Consider the following 17,958-nt stretch of genomic DNA (forward strand, 5'->3'; position numbering starts at 1 on the left):
CTGCTGGGTATATAAGCTCTGTCTCTCCATTGAGATTCATTCTGCCCATTTTCCTGAACTAGCAACACCTCCTCCTCCGCCGCTGCCTGGCGGTCCTCGCTCCTGCCGGCGAGCATGGCGACCCACCAGCTGTCCTTCCCTGAGCTTCCTCACCAACCAACTCTCATTCTGGCCCATCTTCCTGAACACGCAACACCTTCTCCAGCAAGCTCCTAGCTGTCCAGCATTCATTCAACCAGGAGGCCAGCAACAGGCAACATCTTCTCTAACGAAGCTCCTGCACATCTACCTCCTTCAACACGCTACTCACCGAACGTCTCTACAGAGAGCTTCCTCACCACACGGCACCTCCAGCACCAGACTGTCTATCATATAACTTATATATTATACAAGAAAACCACTAGACACTGATCACGCTCTCAGTCTTCAAGCAGACACCGGCTCCTCTTCCTGCCACACGCACCACATTCTGACGACCCCAGCACACCCGTCCTGCCTCAGACGCCGACCCCGGCCCAGCAGTACCTGCCGTGAGGGAAGCACACAACATCCATCGCCTCCACACCCCCTCTTTTCTCCCTCAGGTACTCCCTGCTAATGTCCTGCACCCTGCTGCTGTCGTGGACCCAGCTGCTGTCACGAGCCCTAATCCGCTTCTGCTGACGCAGCCCCTGCTCCTGACCCAGGCCCACACACACCCCAGCAGGCGCATCTGACGACTCAGTACCTGCCGTGAGGGAAGCACACCAATCATCGCCTCCACACACCCTTTTTCTCCCTTCTCCCACAGATAGTGTGTATTTCAGCGATCGGCTCATCACGCCATCGCCGTTGTCTCACATGAGGCATGCACCGCCCGGTCTGCCTCACATGTGCTAAGCAACTCTACAATCAACAAGTCTCCTACACCGCCTGGAGGGAAGGGGGAGTATTGTAGTGGACGTCTCCTCTACAACTGCGTAGCCACGCCACCACCTGCTATCACATTCCAACGTGCCGTTGCCTAGCAACGAAACTATTCACCGGCGACTTCTCGGGTTTTCCCAACATGACTCATAGCGGCTGCTGCTGGGTATATAAGCTCTGTCTCTCCATTGAGATTCATTCTTACCATTCTTCTTGAACAAGCAACACCTCCTCCTCCGCCGCTGCCTGGCTGCCTTTCGCTTCTCCTCGCCTGCCTGTCGGTCCTCGCTCCTGCCAGCGAGCATGGCGACCCACCAGCTGTCCTCTGAGCTTCCTCACCAACCAACTCTCATTCTGCCCATTTTCCTGAACAAGCAACATCTCCTCCAGCAAGCTCCTAGCTGTCCAGCACATCTACCTCCTTCAACACGCTACTCACCGAACGTCTTCTACTGAGCAGCTCCTCACCAGACGGCATCTCCAGCACCAGACTGTCTATCATATAACTTATATATTATACAAGAAAACCACATTAGAGTTTCCTTCCATCCTGAGTGCTAGACAACATTAATATCTCGATACCCCTACAGTACATTCGGATCAAACGAGTCAATTGTAAACAAACAGTACACCGACTTTTTTTTTTGGGGGGGGGGGGAGTATTTACGATAATTAATATATTCACGTACAAAGCACGTAGACATCAATTTAGTTTCATATGATCAGTTCTTCGCCTTGTTTTATCCCACAATTTCCCTCATTCTTCATACCCTGCTCACTACAGGTAATTTATGATCGTGCAGAAAAAAATACATATAATTAAAATAAAAAGTTGTTGCCTCTTTTAAAATACTTACTATAATGATAGAACATCTATGGAAAAATGAAATCAAACAACTTCTGGTAGTAGTACTGTTTTCAAAAATTACCATTTTTTTTGTTACATGGTCAGGTTGGGTTTCGCAAAATAAAATGGCATAAAACAATACGATCGTCCAAATGGAATGTAATCGGACAGGCAACCCAAATAAATTAGTAATGGGAACTCCCCGATACAAAACATGCATCACCTGGGTAATTTCCCTACTTATACTGGCTTAGGTCAATCCTGCGGTATTTCCAATTACACTTTGAAAACCTCCACTGCTACAGAGACGTAAAGTCACCAAAATTTACGTATATGTGTGGATGGCATTAGATCTCCGTGTTTATATTTACCGCCACACTACCTAGCCAACGTTGAAGTGTGAACAGACTGCTGACACCAGTGATCCCGTGCTTTCTCTAGTCTAGGACATGCATCCAACTACTGTAATGGGGATTGACTTATTCTCGTAAGATTTATCGTGCCTTGTGATATTCCTTGGTATAGTATTGGAATAAGGGAATATTATATTCCTTGGCCCCACACACACTACTGACGTGACCAAATACTAATTTCTTAGTGCAATCGCGAATGAAAACAAAAGTGATCTGCATTCTGCACAGCTCATACATAAAATCGCTGGTATAATTTAGGGTATATTTGATTGAATGTTTTGATTACTAAAATCAGCAAGTTACACTAAAGGTCTTTATCAACATTGAGAAGAGTATTAAGACAATCAGTACAAAGTTGCCAGTTAGTGCTTAAAATGGAAAAATGACTCGTTTGTTTACTAACAAGAGTAGCACCGCCAACTGGAGTACGGGAGATAACACTTGATGAAAAACCTGTGCAGTGTTATAAAGGTAAGTCTATACTGTAAAGTCACAGTGTATGGTCTCCGAATTATATAAATAATTATAGGGTTCCGTGGTTGACATTTTTTAGGTATTAGTTTCGGTCATCCAGAGAATCGGTCAATTTATAGTAATACATCGGTCTTTCTCTCGCAGTTTTTAATATGCATTTCGTAATGTTTAGACAATTCTAAGACATTTTTCTAATATGATAATTCCGCCGGAAATTAAGGATAACTGATATCTTAGTTTTCAATATTATTAGATTTCCCAAGTCTCAAGTGTCGCCATGATTTGTTTAAATCTGGCACCGGTCTTTATTTTATATTAGAAATATGTTTTTCCTATGGTATTTGGTGAGTTTCGAAAGAATTTGATGTTCATTTCCGCCGGAAATCACTAGTTAATTTTTCTAGATACACCCCCAGCCCCCCCCCCCCAACCTCCCAACAATCTTAACGGAAAAGTTGGAATTTTTTGGGGTAATTATATAGGACTAACCCGCGAGCGAAATTGAATAAAAACAATTATAAAAACGCTGGATTTTTATTGTTATATTACAGTGGACACTTGTAGTTTGTGGAAATATTAAAAAAAAATATTTTTAAAATAAACGTTATTTAACATTTGTACGTTTGAAGAACAGACCTAACCAACCAAACCAAACAAACCTACCTACCTAACCTTACCTAACTTCCCCGGTATATTAAACAGAAAGCACTTATTATAATATGGTGAAATTTCTGGACGCGAGATGATATGGCCACATCGGCGCTATGCAGCTGGAGGGTTTGTCCTATAATATATTAACCTTTTTTTTTCTTCAGTAACTCACATACATAAAATACCACCAACCCAACCCAACCCAACTTAACCTATCTAACATCCCCCCTGGACCCCCCTTTGTTAATGCCCCCACATCTTGGACAAAGAATGTTGTTCGGTAATACACTGCATTTTCTACAAAAAGAAATAGCCTCACAATTTTTCTGTTGAAACTCGCAATTGACATAAAATAATCTTCATCACAATGTCGGCACAGCTCTTCAACTTGTTCAGCCATATCTGGTATTGAAAATTAAAAAATGACACATGGTGACCATACAAATTTTTCGGAGGAGTATTTGCGGTAAATAATTAATTTCTTCACATACAAAGCACGCAGAGACATCATTTTAGTGACATATGATAAGTTTTTCACTGTTTTATTCTGTAATTGACGAGTTGACGGTTCTGGGTAAACATAAGAAATACACTCGGCTATGTTCGTAGTGATACGGTATACTATATAACTTGGAATAAAAGTTTAAAGTCCTGCTATAATAGTCGAGATAAGTTTATTTCTCTAGAAACAGGGTCACCATTTGCAATGATGTCACCACCTACCCCGCTGATGATGCACGGATGAGATATGAGTCAATTGAGAAGTAATGACATTGTCTTGACTTTGTTTGAGAATTCCTGATGCTAGGTAAACATGAAAACATGGTGCTCTTGTTGTTTTGATGATTCACTAATGAACCACTAGGATATATCAACATTTATATTAATTAATGGGTTAAGTTTTACTGTAACTACCATAAAGTATTTTGATGTTTAGATTCGAGACAGGCTATGTTGGGTAAATTTTAAGTTTTGGTCATCCCTGTACTTAGACATGAAGACTTATGGTTTTTCCTAATGGTTTATGATGTGTTATCAACGATTTTGACCTTCATTTCTTTCGGAAATCACTAGTTTTGAGTTACTACTCCCCTTACCGATGTATGTTAAGCTAATCTTATAACTTATAATATAACATCATACCTAACCTAACCTAACCTATGATCTGTATTTTCTTATGCGATAGAAAAATGTTTTGCGACAAATCCGATAGAGATAATTTGTCTTATTGTTTAAAGTGCTTAATCCCATAGTTAGAATCTTAAGGTTCCCCAGATGACCAAAACCAAAATAATACCAATACTGTTTAGGATGTTTTACTATGAAATTTGTAGGAGGGGCAGCTAATATCTATTGAATTAGTTAATGTACTTAGTAATATTTATATATTCAATATAGCATTACTGTGTTCTACAGTAAAGCACAATTAATTATCCAATAATATTCATTTAGAGCTGATCAGCCGAGAAAGTTGGACAACTACTTCCAGGGTTCATCAAGGCAGATGAAAGAAATTTACCAAAAGTTGATGTCTTTATGATTGTAGAGTATTATCAAGAACTCCGCCATCCACTATGAAGCACGTTAAATTACTTCTGTCATCTGATCATCTCAAGCCCATCCCCTGGCCATGGTCATCCCTAGTCCTTCCACAACATTAAATATAGACATCAATGATAAAAACTTACATTTTCCAGACATGAAATACAGAACAGTGATGAAAACTTCCCTGTTGGAGTTATCGGTCTTTTGCATCATTTTGGCACCTAGCAAGTAAACACACACGAGGATACTTGAGCAGTAATTTATTTTAGCCTAAAAATAAGGTATGCCTGTGTATACAGGTTGACAACCCTTTATCCGAAATTCCGAAAACCGAAAAGCTCTAAAAACCGAAAGTTTTTTTTTTTTTTTTACAGGGATTATTAGCCCACCCGGGCACAGGTCACTGACCCACATCGGGGCCTGGGGGGCGAAAATGTAATAGTAATAATAATTATTCATAGTAAATAAAATTTTTAATAATTATACACCAAAATAAAATAATAATGATTACAATAATAATAATAATAATAATAATAATAATAACAATAATAGTAAAAATAAAATATAATAATAATATTAATAATAATAATAATAACAACAATAATACTGTAATAATAAAATAATAATACAGTAAAGAAATACAAGAATGAAAAAAAGATCAAAAGTGAGAAACACGACCTAGACCTATGAATTATTATTATTATTATTATTATAATTTTTATTATATTTTAGACCCCCAGGCCCCAATGTGGGTCAGTGATCTATGCCCGGGTGGGCTAATACACATAAAAAAAAAAACCTAACCATTCTGAAAACCGAAAAATTCCGAAAACCGAAAAATTCCGAAAACCGAAATGCCTCTGGCCCCAAGGATTTCGGATAAAGGATTGTCAACCTGTATTAACATTGTATATGGACACAAGTCCTGTAATTTTGCTGGTAAACAACACATAATAATGGATTTACACCACAGCTGGCTGCCTCTATGCTCCCTCTCTGCAGTTCGAGGGAACCAGTGACGTCACAACCAATCACAGAGCTTTTCACAGTCATGTGACTTTTTAGCAACTTTAACCCTTAATGTTTTACACTTTTTGGCCTAATTTACTTAAAAATATCATTACCATTGTGAATTTAAGCATTTTCTTTACCCATTAACCTGCCGTCTTACAAAAAAATTCTAACTGTCAACTCGTCAATTTCCTTCATCCTTCATGCTTTACCCACTACAGGTAAGAAAAAATACTACTAATTATACTAAAAAGTTGTTGCCTCTTAAAATACATACTATGTAAATGATAACATGGAAAAAATTAATGAAATCGAACAACTTCTCGTGGTAATGCTGTTCTTAGATATTTCCCTATATAGGTATTTAAATTTATTGTTCAACAGTAAATATTGATATTTGATTTAGGTATGTTATTATATGTACTGTACAATGAACTTAAGTTCTCGGGTCATTGTGAGAGGAAGGTGAATCGGGCAATGAAACTAGTAGGTCTTAAAGGATCATTTAGATATCTGTACGGTCCGTCGCTCGTCACGATCTTCAAGAGTGAGGTACTTCCCCGTCTGGAGTATTGTCACCCCGTCTGGTCCTCGAGCTCTAGTATGCTAGAGACTGTCAATTGATTGAAAATGTACGGAGTGCCACCAGACTGGTGCCTGCTCTATGGAACCTCAGTTTCCCAGAGAGATTGGACTGCCTCCAACTACCTAGCTTATACTACAGATGGGAGAGGAGCGACTTAATCGAAGTGTATAAACATCTCGGGGGGGGGGGGGCATTACTCATCGAATGTACATACCTGAAGCTGACCGACGTACGCTCCACAAGGGGTCACAGCTCAAGGTTGAAGAAGCCACAAGTCCAGAAAACTGTGAGGGCAAATTTTTTCGGAGTGAGAATTGTTAACTCGTGGAACAATTTGCCAGAGACCGTTGTGACGGCACCGAGTGTGAGCTCATTCAAGGCCAGACTTGACCAACACTGGAGCAGGTTCCGGTGTATTCAGGAGCCAGTCACTGCCCTGTATTTGCCAACAGTGCATATCAGAGACATGAATGACCGCCCAAGTGGCTAACGAGCCGATCAGTGGCAAAGAGGATAAAAGTAAAGTAAAATATGGGTTTTAAGTGATATAGTGATTATAATTATTATATTTGCTATGGGCATTAATATTTGGGTTGGTGAATCTCGTTACATTATATTGTTTTGTTAAATGTGCTGATTATGAAGCAGCTGAAATTTAAATTGACGAATTTGTCAAAATAATATCTGTTGAAAACCTTGGTCCTGAACAAATTTACAATGCTGATGAAACAGCTATGTACTGGCGCTATGTTCCTATAATTGTACTGTACTAGAGTATTTATGGACTATATTTATCCCATGATTTCATTTACCAAATTATTACTGTACAAATAACCTGTAATACTATTTATAGTCTTTATTTATCCCACTCAGTGTGAATATTCATAAGGTTTGTTGAAGAAATATTAATGTGTTTGCTTACAGGGTGCCGCCACAGACCCCGCTAGGGTGTTACCATAATATACGGTATATGTAGCAGCTCCTCCCCGACTTACGACCACTCACACTTACGACCTGCTTCAGTTGTACCAAAATTTTGTCAAATTACGTATTTTCAAGTCCCAACGTCAGTACACAGAGAAAATTTTCGTTTGTATTCACTTTAAAACAGCTGGCAGGCTTAAAAGTGAAAGTTTTTTGGTGCTGAGAAGAAAAAGAGACACCCATTTTAGATTTCCTATGTATTATTTAAGCATTTTCGACTTAGGACCTGAATTTGGGTCCCTAACCCCGTCGTAAGTCGGGGAGGAGCTGTTCTACCATTCTGAAAACCGAAGAATTCCGAATTCCGAAACACATATGGACCTGTATTTGACCGTGAAATTTGAAAAAAAGGGGGTAGTAATAGAGGTACCCACGAATGTATGAATGAATGTGAATTTTTATTTAGGTAATTATCGCAACTCACCTGTACTGTATACACAGTACAGTTACGTGTACATGTATAAATTTGTTTTAATACTCTTACAACTTGAGTAATGGAATAAAAAAAATTGGTATGTATAATATTTATTTAGATTTCTTGCAAGATGTGGATATTTAACAACTATCATCCTATTTTAGGTAAAAAATGATGCTAAGTTGTGGTGTAAGTCGACTCATAGTTCGTCACCTGAGAACAGGTGTTGCCAGCACTGCTCAAGTCCCCCAAGTGTGTATTGTTGGTAGTGGTCCAGCTGGCTTCTATACTGCTCAACAAATACTAAAGGTTGGTTTACTCATGTAAAAATTTTAACCTTTTTGTGATTATTAATTTACCAAATACCCTACTGTAGATTTTGTCTTGCTGTATAATTCTCATATAGCAGTGTTTTAACTTGGTTCTATATGTACTGTATATAAATTACAGTATAGTACAATACTTTACTACTATTTCTCCTTAGAAAGTTGCAGTACTCATGTTCATTGTTCGTAATGAAGTGTTGAACAGGTATTGCATTTTACGACAATATTTCCTAATTACATGATAACCACATACTGTACAATAGTTTGTTTTATGTCACCTTTAAGCCTTTCTTGGCTATAATATGGTGACCAGAATCTAAAGTGCACACACACACATTCTCATTATTCATTCATTATTACAGCTATGGTAGATGTGTTCTGATATGGAGTATTCCTCTCGCAACCACACGTCACAAACTCGATCATAACTCATCAACTTAAAAGAAAAATGTTTCTTGTTGAATAACCAAGATCTCTCTATGTTTAACATGCAAATATTGGCAAGTGTGCACAATTAGATTATAACTATTTTTTTAGTTCACTATGTCTTTTATATTTTCAGAGCCATGCAGCAGCACAAGTTGATATGTATGAGAAACTGCCAGTTCCTTTTGGCTTGGTTCGCTATGGAGTTGCACCAGATCACCCAGAAGTGAAGAACTGCATTAATACCTTCACCCAGACTGCTGCTAAAGACAGATTTACATTTTTGGGCAATGTTGACATTGGAAGTGATATTACTTTCAGCCAGTTGAGAGAAGCTTATCATGCTGTTGTTCTGGTAGGTATGAAATGTGCAGAATTATCTTTTAGGTACTGTACTGTAATATGAGAAATTACTGAATACAGTTCAGAACCTGTATTTTCTTTTATGATCAACATTTTATTTGACAGCTTCTGTGATTAAGAGACTTGCTTAGGTTGGTAACCATGCATGTACTGTAAGATACTCACCTGTTCTTCAGGATTTCAGTTTTAAATATTTATGAATAAAGTCTTTACTTTAAATTTTATGAATAGGAATACAAGGGTGTACAGGTATCCATTGTTTAACGATCGTTTACTTTGTGATATTTTGGTTTTGCGATTTAAAATTTTTAACACCCAATGATGTTTAATGATCTGCAATTTATGGTTTAATCCACAATTATCAGGTCACTAGGTACTGACCCTACTAATCTTCAAAAACACCGCAGCAGTCGGTAGTCAGGTCAGATTAAATATACTAGGGTAAGCTCCCTAAATAACTGTGATCTCAAAGCAATGCTTCCATGCCAAAGTCCCTGCACACCCTGAATATTCTGTGTGAACAAGCTTATCCCAAGACTTCAGGTAAGTAGAGAACAAAATCTCACAAGGTGCCTGGGATTCCTGAATCAAGGTTTCATTTATATAATATATGTAATTTCTCGCAATTTATTTTACCATTTCTTTGCTTTTCAGGCATATGGCGCTGCACAAGACCGAGCATTAAACATCCCAGGAGAGTCTTTGCCCAATGTATTATCTGCCCGAGAATTTGTGGGTTGGTATAATGGTCTACCTGAAAATGCAGATTTGAAGGTTGACTTGAATGTAGAATCGGTTGGAATTATTGGTCAAGGGAATGTTGCTGTGGATGTAGCAAGAATTTTACTCACACCTGTAGATATATTAAAGGTTAGTCTGATGTTAAAATACAATATAATTTTTAATCAAAGCTTTCATACTTCTTTTTAAGTCTTATACTATACAGTATTCATGTTAAACCACATAATTTTATCATAATAACTGAAAAATTTAGTGACCGGTAATATGTTTTACACACTCGCTTATTTTCAGTTTAACATGCAGTCGTTATTTCCAGACCATTGTACAGTGGGGTATGCTATAACGAGTCTAATTGGTTCTAGAACCTCGTTCGTTATAGCATTAGTTCGTTATAGGATTAATCCGTTCCAGGCCCCCAAATACAACCACTTAACACTGAAAAATTTCTGTGGAAATTGTAAAAAGTACGGTACTTTATCTTACCTTAGTGTTGTTAGTATGCAGGACAGGAGGCAGAGGAGGAGGGGGGAGGAGAGAATTATGGAGAAGAGGTGGAAGGAGAGGAGTCATCCTTCCTAGCCCTCTTTGATGACTGTCTTACAGGCACTTTGTCTGTTTATTTATAATTTCTTTCTTAGTTTCAAGGGTTATCGGCTTTCTTACTCGCTTTTGACGATTCATTGTTACAATTGTACGCTTGTATAACAAAATAGTTATAAAAATAACACGAATTTCCACATCAAAAGACGAAATTTCAACAAGTTCAGTGGTGCACTGAGTACACAATGAACCAATATGGCGCCTGACGCTCTTTATGTGAGCCGCGGTACAACAATATTCATGCGCCAGACGAAATAGTCCTGTATTCATCCACGTTCGTTGTAGGAGTTGCGTTCGTTATAGCATTCTCAATTTTATAGGTAAAACCGTTCGTTATAGGAATATTCGTAGTAGAATCCGTTCGTTATAGCATACCCCACTGTATTAACTTTTTGGATGCCACTGTAGAATCAACGGAGTTTCATGAAAAGATTCCATTCTATTCCCAAATTAATACAGTCCACCTGACTCTTGCTTTATGGTTGAGTTCTGTGACAACACAGCATAATGGAATCCTCATATAGTGAATACTGTACTTAATCTTAAGGGGAAAATAAGGATATGTTCCACAACTGCTAAAAGTCAACAGTAATGCTATAAGAGTTGTGGAAAATCATTACAATACTCTAATGTGGGTTAGAAATTAAATATAATGTAGTATAAAACTATAAACTAAGACATGTGAAGAGCATGGATGTTTGTGTGGAAAGTGTGTGTGTGGAGTTGCTGACTCACCACTCCAGCCGCCTCCTGTGACATCACATACAGCGCAATAGACACACACACACACACACACACACACTGTGCCATATTTCACAACCATTTCTGGAGCATTAATGCTATAAAAGTTGTAGAAAAATCATTAAAATACTCTAATGTGGCTTAGAAATAAAGATACAGTAGAAAGTCGATATAACATGATATACGTTCCAAGAGAGGTCGCTTTAAACTGAATTCGCACTAAATCGAAGTGTTGTTTCAATGGAATAAATTAGTTTGGTACTTGAGAGAAACACAAAATACTAAAAATACTGAGAGTCTACCCAGATGCACCTCAGCCCATATCCTAGAATAAACAAAATATTGTTTTTTTGTAGTATTATGTTAAAACAAACTCATAAATCAACACGGCTAAAATAATGGGACGCAAAATGGTCTGTTTACTAGTGATCAGCTGATGTGAGAAGGTGGTTGCCTGGTGCTACTCGCCCCCTATTTACGATGGGGTTAGGTTCCTGAAAAATCCATCACAGGCCAAAATATTGTAAATCGGGAGCATTATAACATGGTGTTCAATGGGATACAATCCTAGCCAGTCGTACACCCATGTGTATCGCTGAAAGAAAGAAAGGAAAAAAATCCTTCTCTATTAATCTACCTAAAACAATTAAACACTAACCTCATCATTAAGCACACGCCTGGTTGTCATTACATGTCCCCTGCGAGGTTAAGGGGTCACTTGAAGGTAGAGCCGAGATGTCACTCTGACTCCCACAGCCTCTGGAGAGTCTTGTGCCGCTTCACCTCCAGAGACAGTTTTTCTGGGTGCCTTGGCCTTCCCAGACATTTTCAAAGTTACTGCTCACTTCACATTCACAAAAAACAGCAGAAACACGGGACAGTCCAACTTGGCGACCTACCAAGTCCATATACACGTTCACTTATGCACACATACACACCCACGCTTTTCTTTATTCTTATTTTATAGCAACATTCCGTCTCTACAGATATACTGTACTGTACTGTAAAAATTATATTACTATTTAATTTCTATTAAGCTGTTTTATATGTACTGTACAGTGTTTGACTAAAATTTAATTTAATGTACAATACAGGTATTGTTTAGTGAAGGAACAGGGAACTTAGTTAGGTTTTGACTAGTGTTGTCCGCAGCCATAGAACCTAACCTAACCTAACCTAACGGTTGGCAAGGGACTACTGTATGTCTCATCAATCTGAAACCCCCAAAACTGGTAACAAGAGTTTTGATATCACATGACAAGGGCTATTGCCACTGGCACCATTTACATGGACACAAGTGATCTATGAGTTGATGCACACAATAAGTTTGAATATTTGAAGTTGTTAATTTAACTTTTCCCATCAAAAATCCAGGCAAGCAAATTTCATCCAAAAATTTGTCAGGACTAGTAAATATTCCACATAATTTGCACAGCATGCTGAAGGGTTTTCTTTTAGTTTTGCTGTAGTATACAGTATTTGTTAATTTATTCGCCTGTTACTTGAGGATAGAATTCTGAATGGCGTCATTATCATATATATTTTTAGGTACAACATTTTTGAAATAATTATTTAAATCTACTTTGTAAAAAAAAAAATAGAACTAAATTTCTGACTTAACAACTGTACAGTATTTATTTGCATTGGAAATTCTGTTGATTAAAGTTATAGTACAGTACAGGTACTGTATGTGCAAAACAATATACAGGTGTACTGTATCATAATTTATGATAAGGTTACATTCCTCCAAACTCTATACCCTGTACTGGTATACTCACTAAAAGATATTCTGCACCTTTATGGGGTTATACAATATGACACACCGGACCAAAAAATCTGGTCATGGCTTCTGTCGCAGTGATTGTTGCAGATAGTTTCAGAGCCAAGAATACAGACTGTTTTTTTAGTGAGTTTACATGGTAAACCAAATTATATAAACCCTACACTGATTATCATTATGGATAAATAAGATATATTCCAGGAAAAAGATCTCCAAAATATAGTAAAATGACACTGAAACACAATTGTATGTATGGGTTAAAAATGCAGTATGAATAGACAAAAATTTAATAAATCATCATGGTGTTGAGCAGTATATTATGCTCGTTTTGATCTTTTACCGACATACAGTACTCGGCTCCTGGACTAGACAGAACACAGACCAAGATGATAGATCCGGTGGTGAACTAGTTTAACGCTTCATTAAAACTCCTATTCAGAAAGTCGCTGGATCAATAAAAATGCTTAGGGACTGGAAATTAGTCATCACCCCAGTTTGCAAGAAGGGTAGATAAAGTCCAACAGGAAATTATAGACTGATCAGCTAACATAAACATAAGTTTCCTAATACTGTACTGTACGTACAAGCTCTTTGAGAAAATTTTGAGGATGCCATCATCAAACACCTCGCCGAGCACAGTCTAATCAACACATCACTACGTGGATTCATGGAGAAAAAATCTTGCCTGGCAAACCTACTCATTTTCCTTAAAATGGTAACACTGTGAACCAAGGTCTAACAGTGGTTGTGTTTTATTGGGATTTTTCTTAGGCATTTGATTAAATTACATCTCAATTATCCAGGTAGACTGAGGGCCCTGGGACTGACAACTCCTCAGACAAAACACAATGGAACGAATCTTAGACATTTAAAAAAAAACAATTTGTGACGTCATGCGCCAAGAGAACACGGCTTCAAACTCGCAAAGATGTCATCCAGGACAAATAAAAGGATTTACTTATTCAAACAGAGGGTGGTAGACCTATGGGAACAGTCTACCAGGTCTAGCTCTAGAAACGAGATCATTACTGGGCTACAAAATAACCATGTTAAAGACTTTCCAAGAACAATGGAGGGATCCTACACAGGCCACTGGCCCTCTTCCCTTGTCAAAGCCACCTCTAGTTTGGATGGCCATTGAGTAAATTAGGTAGGTAGGTAGGTAAAATTGTTCCATGTTCTCCATCAAATCTAATCTATGATAGTTGCACCTATATTTGTCACACACTTCTTACTTGCCTTGATTTTATCTTTCCGAGATAGACCTAAAACTTTATCGATGGTCACCGTCTTTTCACCAGCCTCAATATGCTTTATCACTTCCAACTTAACAAATTTTTGCAGCTTTGTTGGGTTTATCACAGAATATTACTGCTCCTCATTTTATGTGCTGGTTGTTTTCCTGATATCTCTATAGAGGGTAAATCACTTTGAAAATGTAAGAAATTGCTGAAGAAAATGTAAGAAATTGCTGAATAGTTTTGTTGAAGAATGGCTTGTAAAGAATTTTGTTATGACATGCTGTAGCCAATTAAACTTTTTGAATATTTATAACATTTACTTAATTTAGAATTAATGGATAATTAAAATACTTATTTCCACCCAAAAAAAAAAAATTAGTAGTACTGTATAATGTAAAAAGTATCATAAAATGAAAAAAAAATCATAACTACAAATAAAGGTGTTAATTAATTACTGTCATAAAACTGAAATTTCAAATAATTTTCATAGATCAAGGTACACTCGCAACAAAAAGTATCGGTGCATACTGTAGTGTGAACAATTTGAGACCAGTGACGATAGGTATTGGGAAAGGCGAGTTGTTCCAGCCGTATGTTGGCAGCCCTGTAATCCTGCTGAGCAGCCACTATGGCCTGGTCGAGTGGAACAAACCGTTATAAATAAGGTCGGGAAGTGATAAATAGACATTATGAAATATGAGGAGCTCCCTGTTAACAAAATTATTTGTGATACTTGTGAATATTGCCACTTTAATTTATGCTACAAATAAACCACTCAACCTGGTCGTCCTGAGAGGTGGTGCAGTGTGGACGGCCGCTTCGAGACCTGTCGTCTGTAGCACCAGTTTCGAGGTATCGCCGAATCCATCGTGCGGCGGTGTTCCTGTGGACACCAACCCGCCGGCTAATATCTGTGACGCTGAACCCTTCGTTATGAAGGGCAATAATAGCTCCTCGTGTTCCCTCTGAGGTTTTCATGTCGTCTGGCATGTGTAGATCTCTACTGCTTCATATTGCCTCTGTTTTATACCCACGTTCACTGAGACCGAACTCTCGCTCATTATTCAGTCAACACAAAGCAACAATCCGAAAAGAGGAAACAAACACACTGATTGTCAGCCATATGGCAACACCTAGTAGGGGGGGTGGGGTTATGAGGGTACACTTACCAACCTTCCCGACATATCACAGTGTATACGTATCGTTTCGGAAGTCGTCGATCTCACTCTGCACCGATATTTTTTGTTGCGAGTGTACATGTACTGTATACCTGTACTTTCACCATGTTTTAGATATGAAATTAAAATTGTTATTATAAAATTATTTATAATAAAAAGAAAAGTTTAAATAAATTATTACTCTTGCAAAATGGCAAATATAATAATGTTCCTATATTTATGTGACTATCAACCACTGGAAATTTTATTTGTTATGTAAAGTTTACCTCTCATTAGAGAGGAAGACAGAAGCGTAGTTTCTTGGGTAACCGATTCATAATTTTTGTAATACACAGAAAACAGACATCCCAGAGAACATACTGGAGAGATTAAATGGCAGCCGAGTGAGACATGTGACATTGGTTGGTCGCAGGGGTCCAGAACATGTTGCCTTCACCATCAAGGAATTGAGAGAAATGGTCAACTTGGAGGGATCAGGGCCAGACCTGAGACGAGAAGATTACAAGCACTTAAGGAATCTAATACCAAGTTAGTCAGAACAAATATATATCCAGCAAATTAGCAACTTTAATGGGAGTTACACTGCAATGATTGTTCTCTACTTCTCAACTTTAGGAGACTGTACAGTACAGTTGCTATGACTGGGCAGAATTTGTACAATCCCTGAGAGAGAAACATTCCTTCATGTAAAGGAAACTGTTCTAAAAGGTATCCTTTTCTCTTGTTTTGAGTAGTGGATGTGTTGCATCATAGTAATTTAAAGCAAGTTAATAATGTGGATGAGATTCACAACATTACATATTGGTAGTTGCAGATCTGTAATATTGTGGAGACTTAAGTGATGTAGTCAAGACGATTCACACAATTTTAGCCGTTCTGGATCACCTGAAGATTAGCCCCTAAATGCACACCTGATGGTTTATCCCTCAGTTTTACCAACCCCAAAATTATCTGGTCTCTGCTACATCACTGGCGGAGGTAAATTTTCTTTCATAAGTATAACACATATGAAATATTTTCCCACGTGTCGGCTTGCTGTGAAAATCGTGTAGAAATACTGTACAATAAATTAGTGAAGTAAATTAAAATGGTATTCTACCTATACAGTTTTTAATTTGAGAAAAAAATTATTCAACCCAATGTTATAATACAGTACAGTACTTGAATAAGTTCATAGAAAGTTGGTTTTGGTCTCTTTTTTTTTATGATAAACAAAACTGACCCACAAACAGATAGTGGAGTAGGGAGTGCAGAGAATTCTGCCATGAATTAACATACTATCCCAACCCAGTAGGCTGACCACACTTCAGTTACAGCATTATGGGTATAAAGCAGCCAGATATGGAGCCAAATGAGCACCATCTATGGGTAGACAAGACTTATTCCAGCAGTTTTTGAGTCCTGCATTAAAAATAACTACCCGGTGTGTGTGTGTACAGGTGTTCCCCGATTTACGGTAATCTGCATTAATGTTAGGTTTTAACACCCTCTCACGATTTGTCAGGCAAATTCCACGTTAATGATAGCTATCGTGATACTAAACTCGCTGATGCGGAGTTTTTAACACTGGGAAGCACATTTCTCCCTTCACTTGTCAAATCCAAGATGGCCACCATACACAGAAACTGCTTTTCCATCCTCCACACAGTTGACCTGCCCGCGTGCCACCTGACGGTCACCCTGCTTATCTCATTTCCGCCCTTTGTTCCAACACGATCACACCCGTCCTTGCTCATATAACCAATGTTATTGTTATTTAGTATTACATAACCTCGTGATCGCTGTGATATTTGCTGTTATTGGTGAAAGGAAAATATTATCATTCAGATTTTGCTATTTTGGTCACTGTGAAGTGATTAATAATTTTGAAAATGGCTAGCAAGCATCCTGTGGAGTCTCCTGCCTCTGGGAAAGCCAAGGCAGCAGGCTTGTTAACACTCTTGGGTTTAGGGAAGTGCTCTCTGGCGAGACGCTGGGAGTCTGGCTGGTTACTCCCCTCACTGCACTTGACTGCACCACATAAAGAGATAATTGTACGTATTGAGTCATAGCAAGCTTGCTACTTGAGATAAAGAACAGGGTTTGTTGCTTTAGCCTTGTAAATAAATTATCTACAAGCTGTTTTGTGAGATCATGTGATTACACTATGAACCTTATTCTATTATGAAGCGTAATGTTTAGCGAAAAATAGTTATAAAAGAAAAGTTGTGAAAAAATTAACATTTTGCTCTGTTATAGTGGTGTAAATTGCGCATTCTGTTGAGCGTGTCCAGGCCGAGTACAGATTATTAATTTTTTTTCCTCCGAGCGCAAAAGGTAATTGTACACATTGAGTCACAGCAAGCTTACTATTGGAGATAAAAAGGTCGGGTATTCTGCATTAGCATTGTAAATACATTTACATATAATTTTTATATAGGTAATCACAATGATTTTATTACATCTGCAGTACAGTATATGTAAGCTCAAGTATAACACAAATTGTAGCGCATGGCTGCCATTCAAGTTCCCAAATGCGAATATTCCTCGATCAAAGTTCTATATTTTTTACGTAAAATATACATAATACTTATTATTTTCGAAATTCATATGAATTAATTATTGTAAATTATTGGTTAAATGCAATGCATAAAAATATTAAATCAAAATTTACGAAAATAAATGAATTTCTGTACTTAATGTTGTTAAATGTTGGATTACTTGGTGATATTCCTCCCCCTCCAGCCATTT

At 37.9% G+C, this 17,958-nt stretch overlaps 1 protein-coding gene across 1 annotated transcript; it reads left to right on the top strand.

The window, feature by feature from the left end:
* Positions 1-2,185: 2,185 nt before the first annotated feature.
* On the top strand, positions 2,186-15,756 carry LOC121858074 (NADPH:adrenodoxin oxidoreductase, mitochondrial-like; the record flags this gene model as incomplete). The annotated part of the gene is given in 5 exon segments (XM_042354305.1): positions 2,186-2,637; positions 7,997-8,141; positions 8,721-8,939; positions 9,602-9,817; positions 15,564-15,756. Coding segments are annotated over 4 exon segments (766 nt in total), but the record flags the coding sequence as incomplete, so codon positions are not given.
* Positions 15,757-17,958: the final 2,202 nt, after the last annotated feature.

Source organism: Homarus americanus, unplaced genomic scaffold, assembly GCF_018991925.1.
Source record: "Homarus americanus isolate GMGI-L3 unplaced genomic scaffold, GMGI_Hamer_2.0 scaffold8562, whole genome shotgun sequence".
Classification (NCBI taxonomy): domain Eukaryota; kingdom Metazoa; phylum Arthropoda; class Malacostraca; order Decapoda; family Nephropidae; genus Homarus; species Homarus americanus.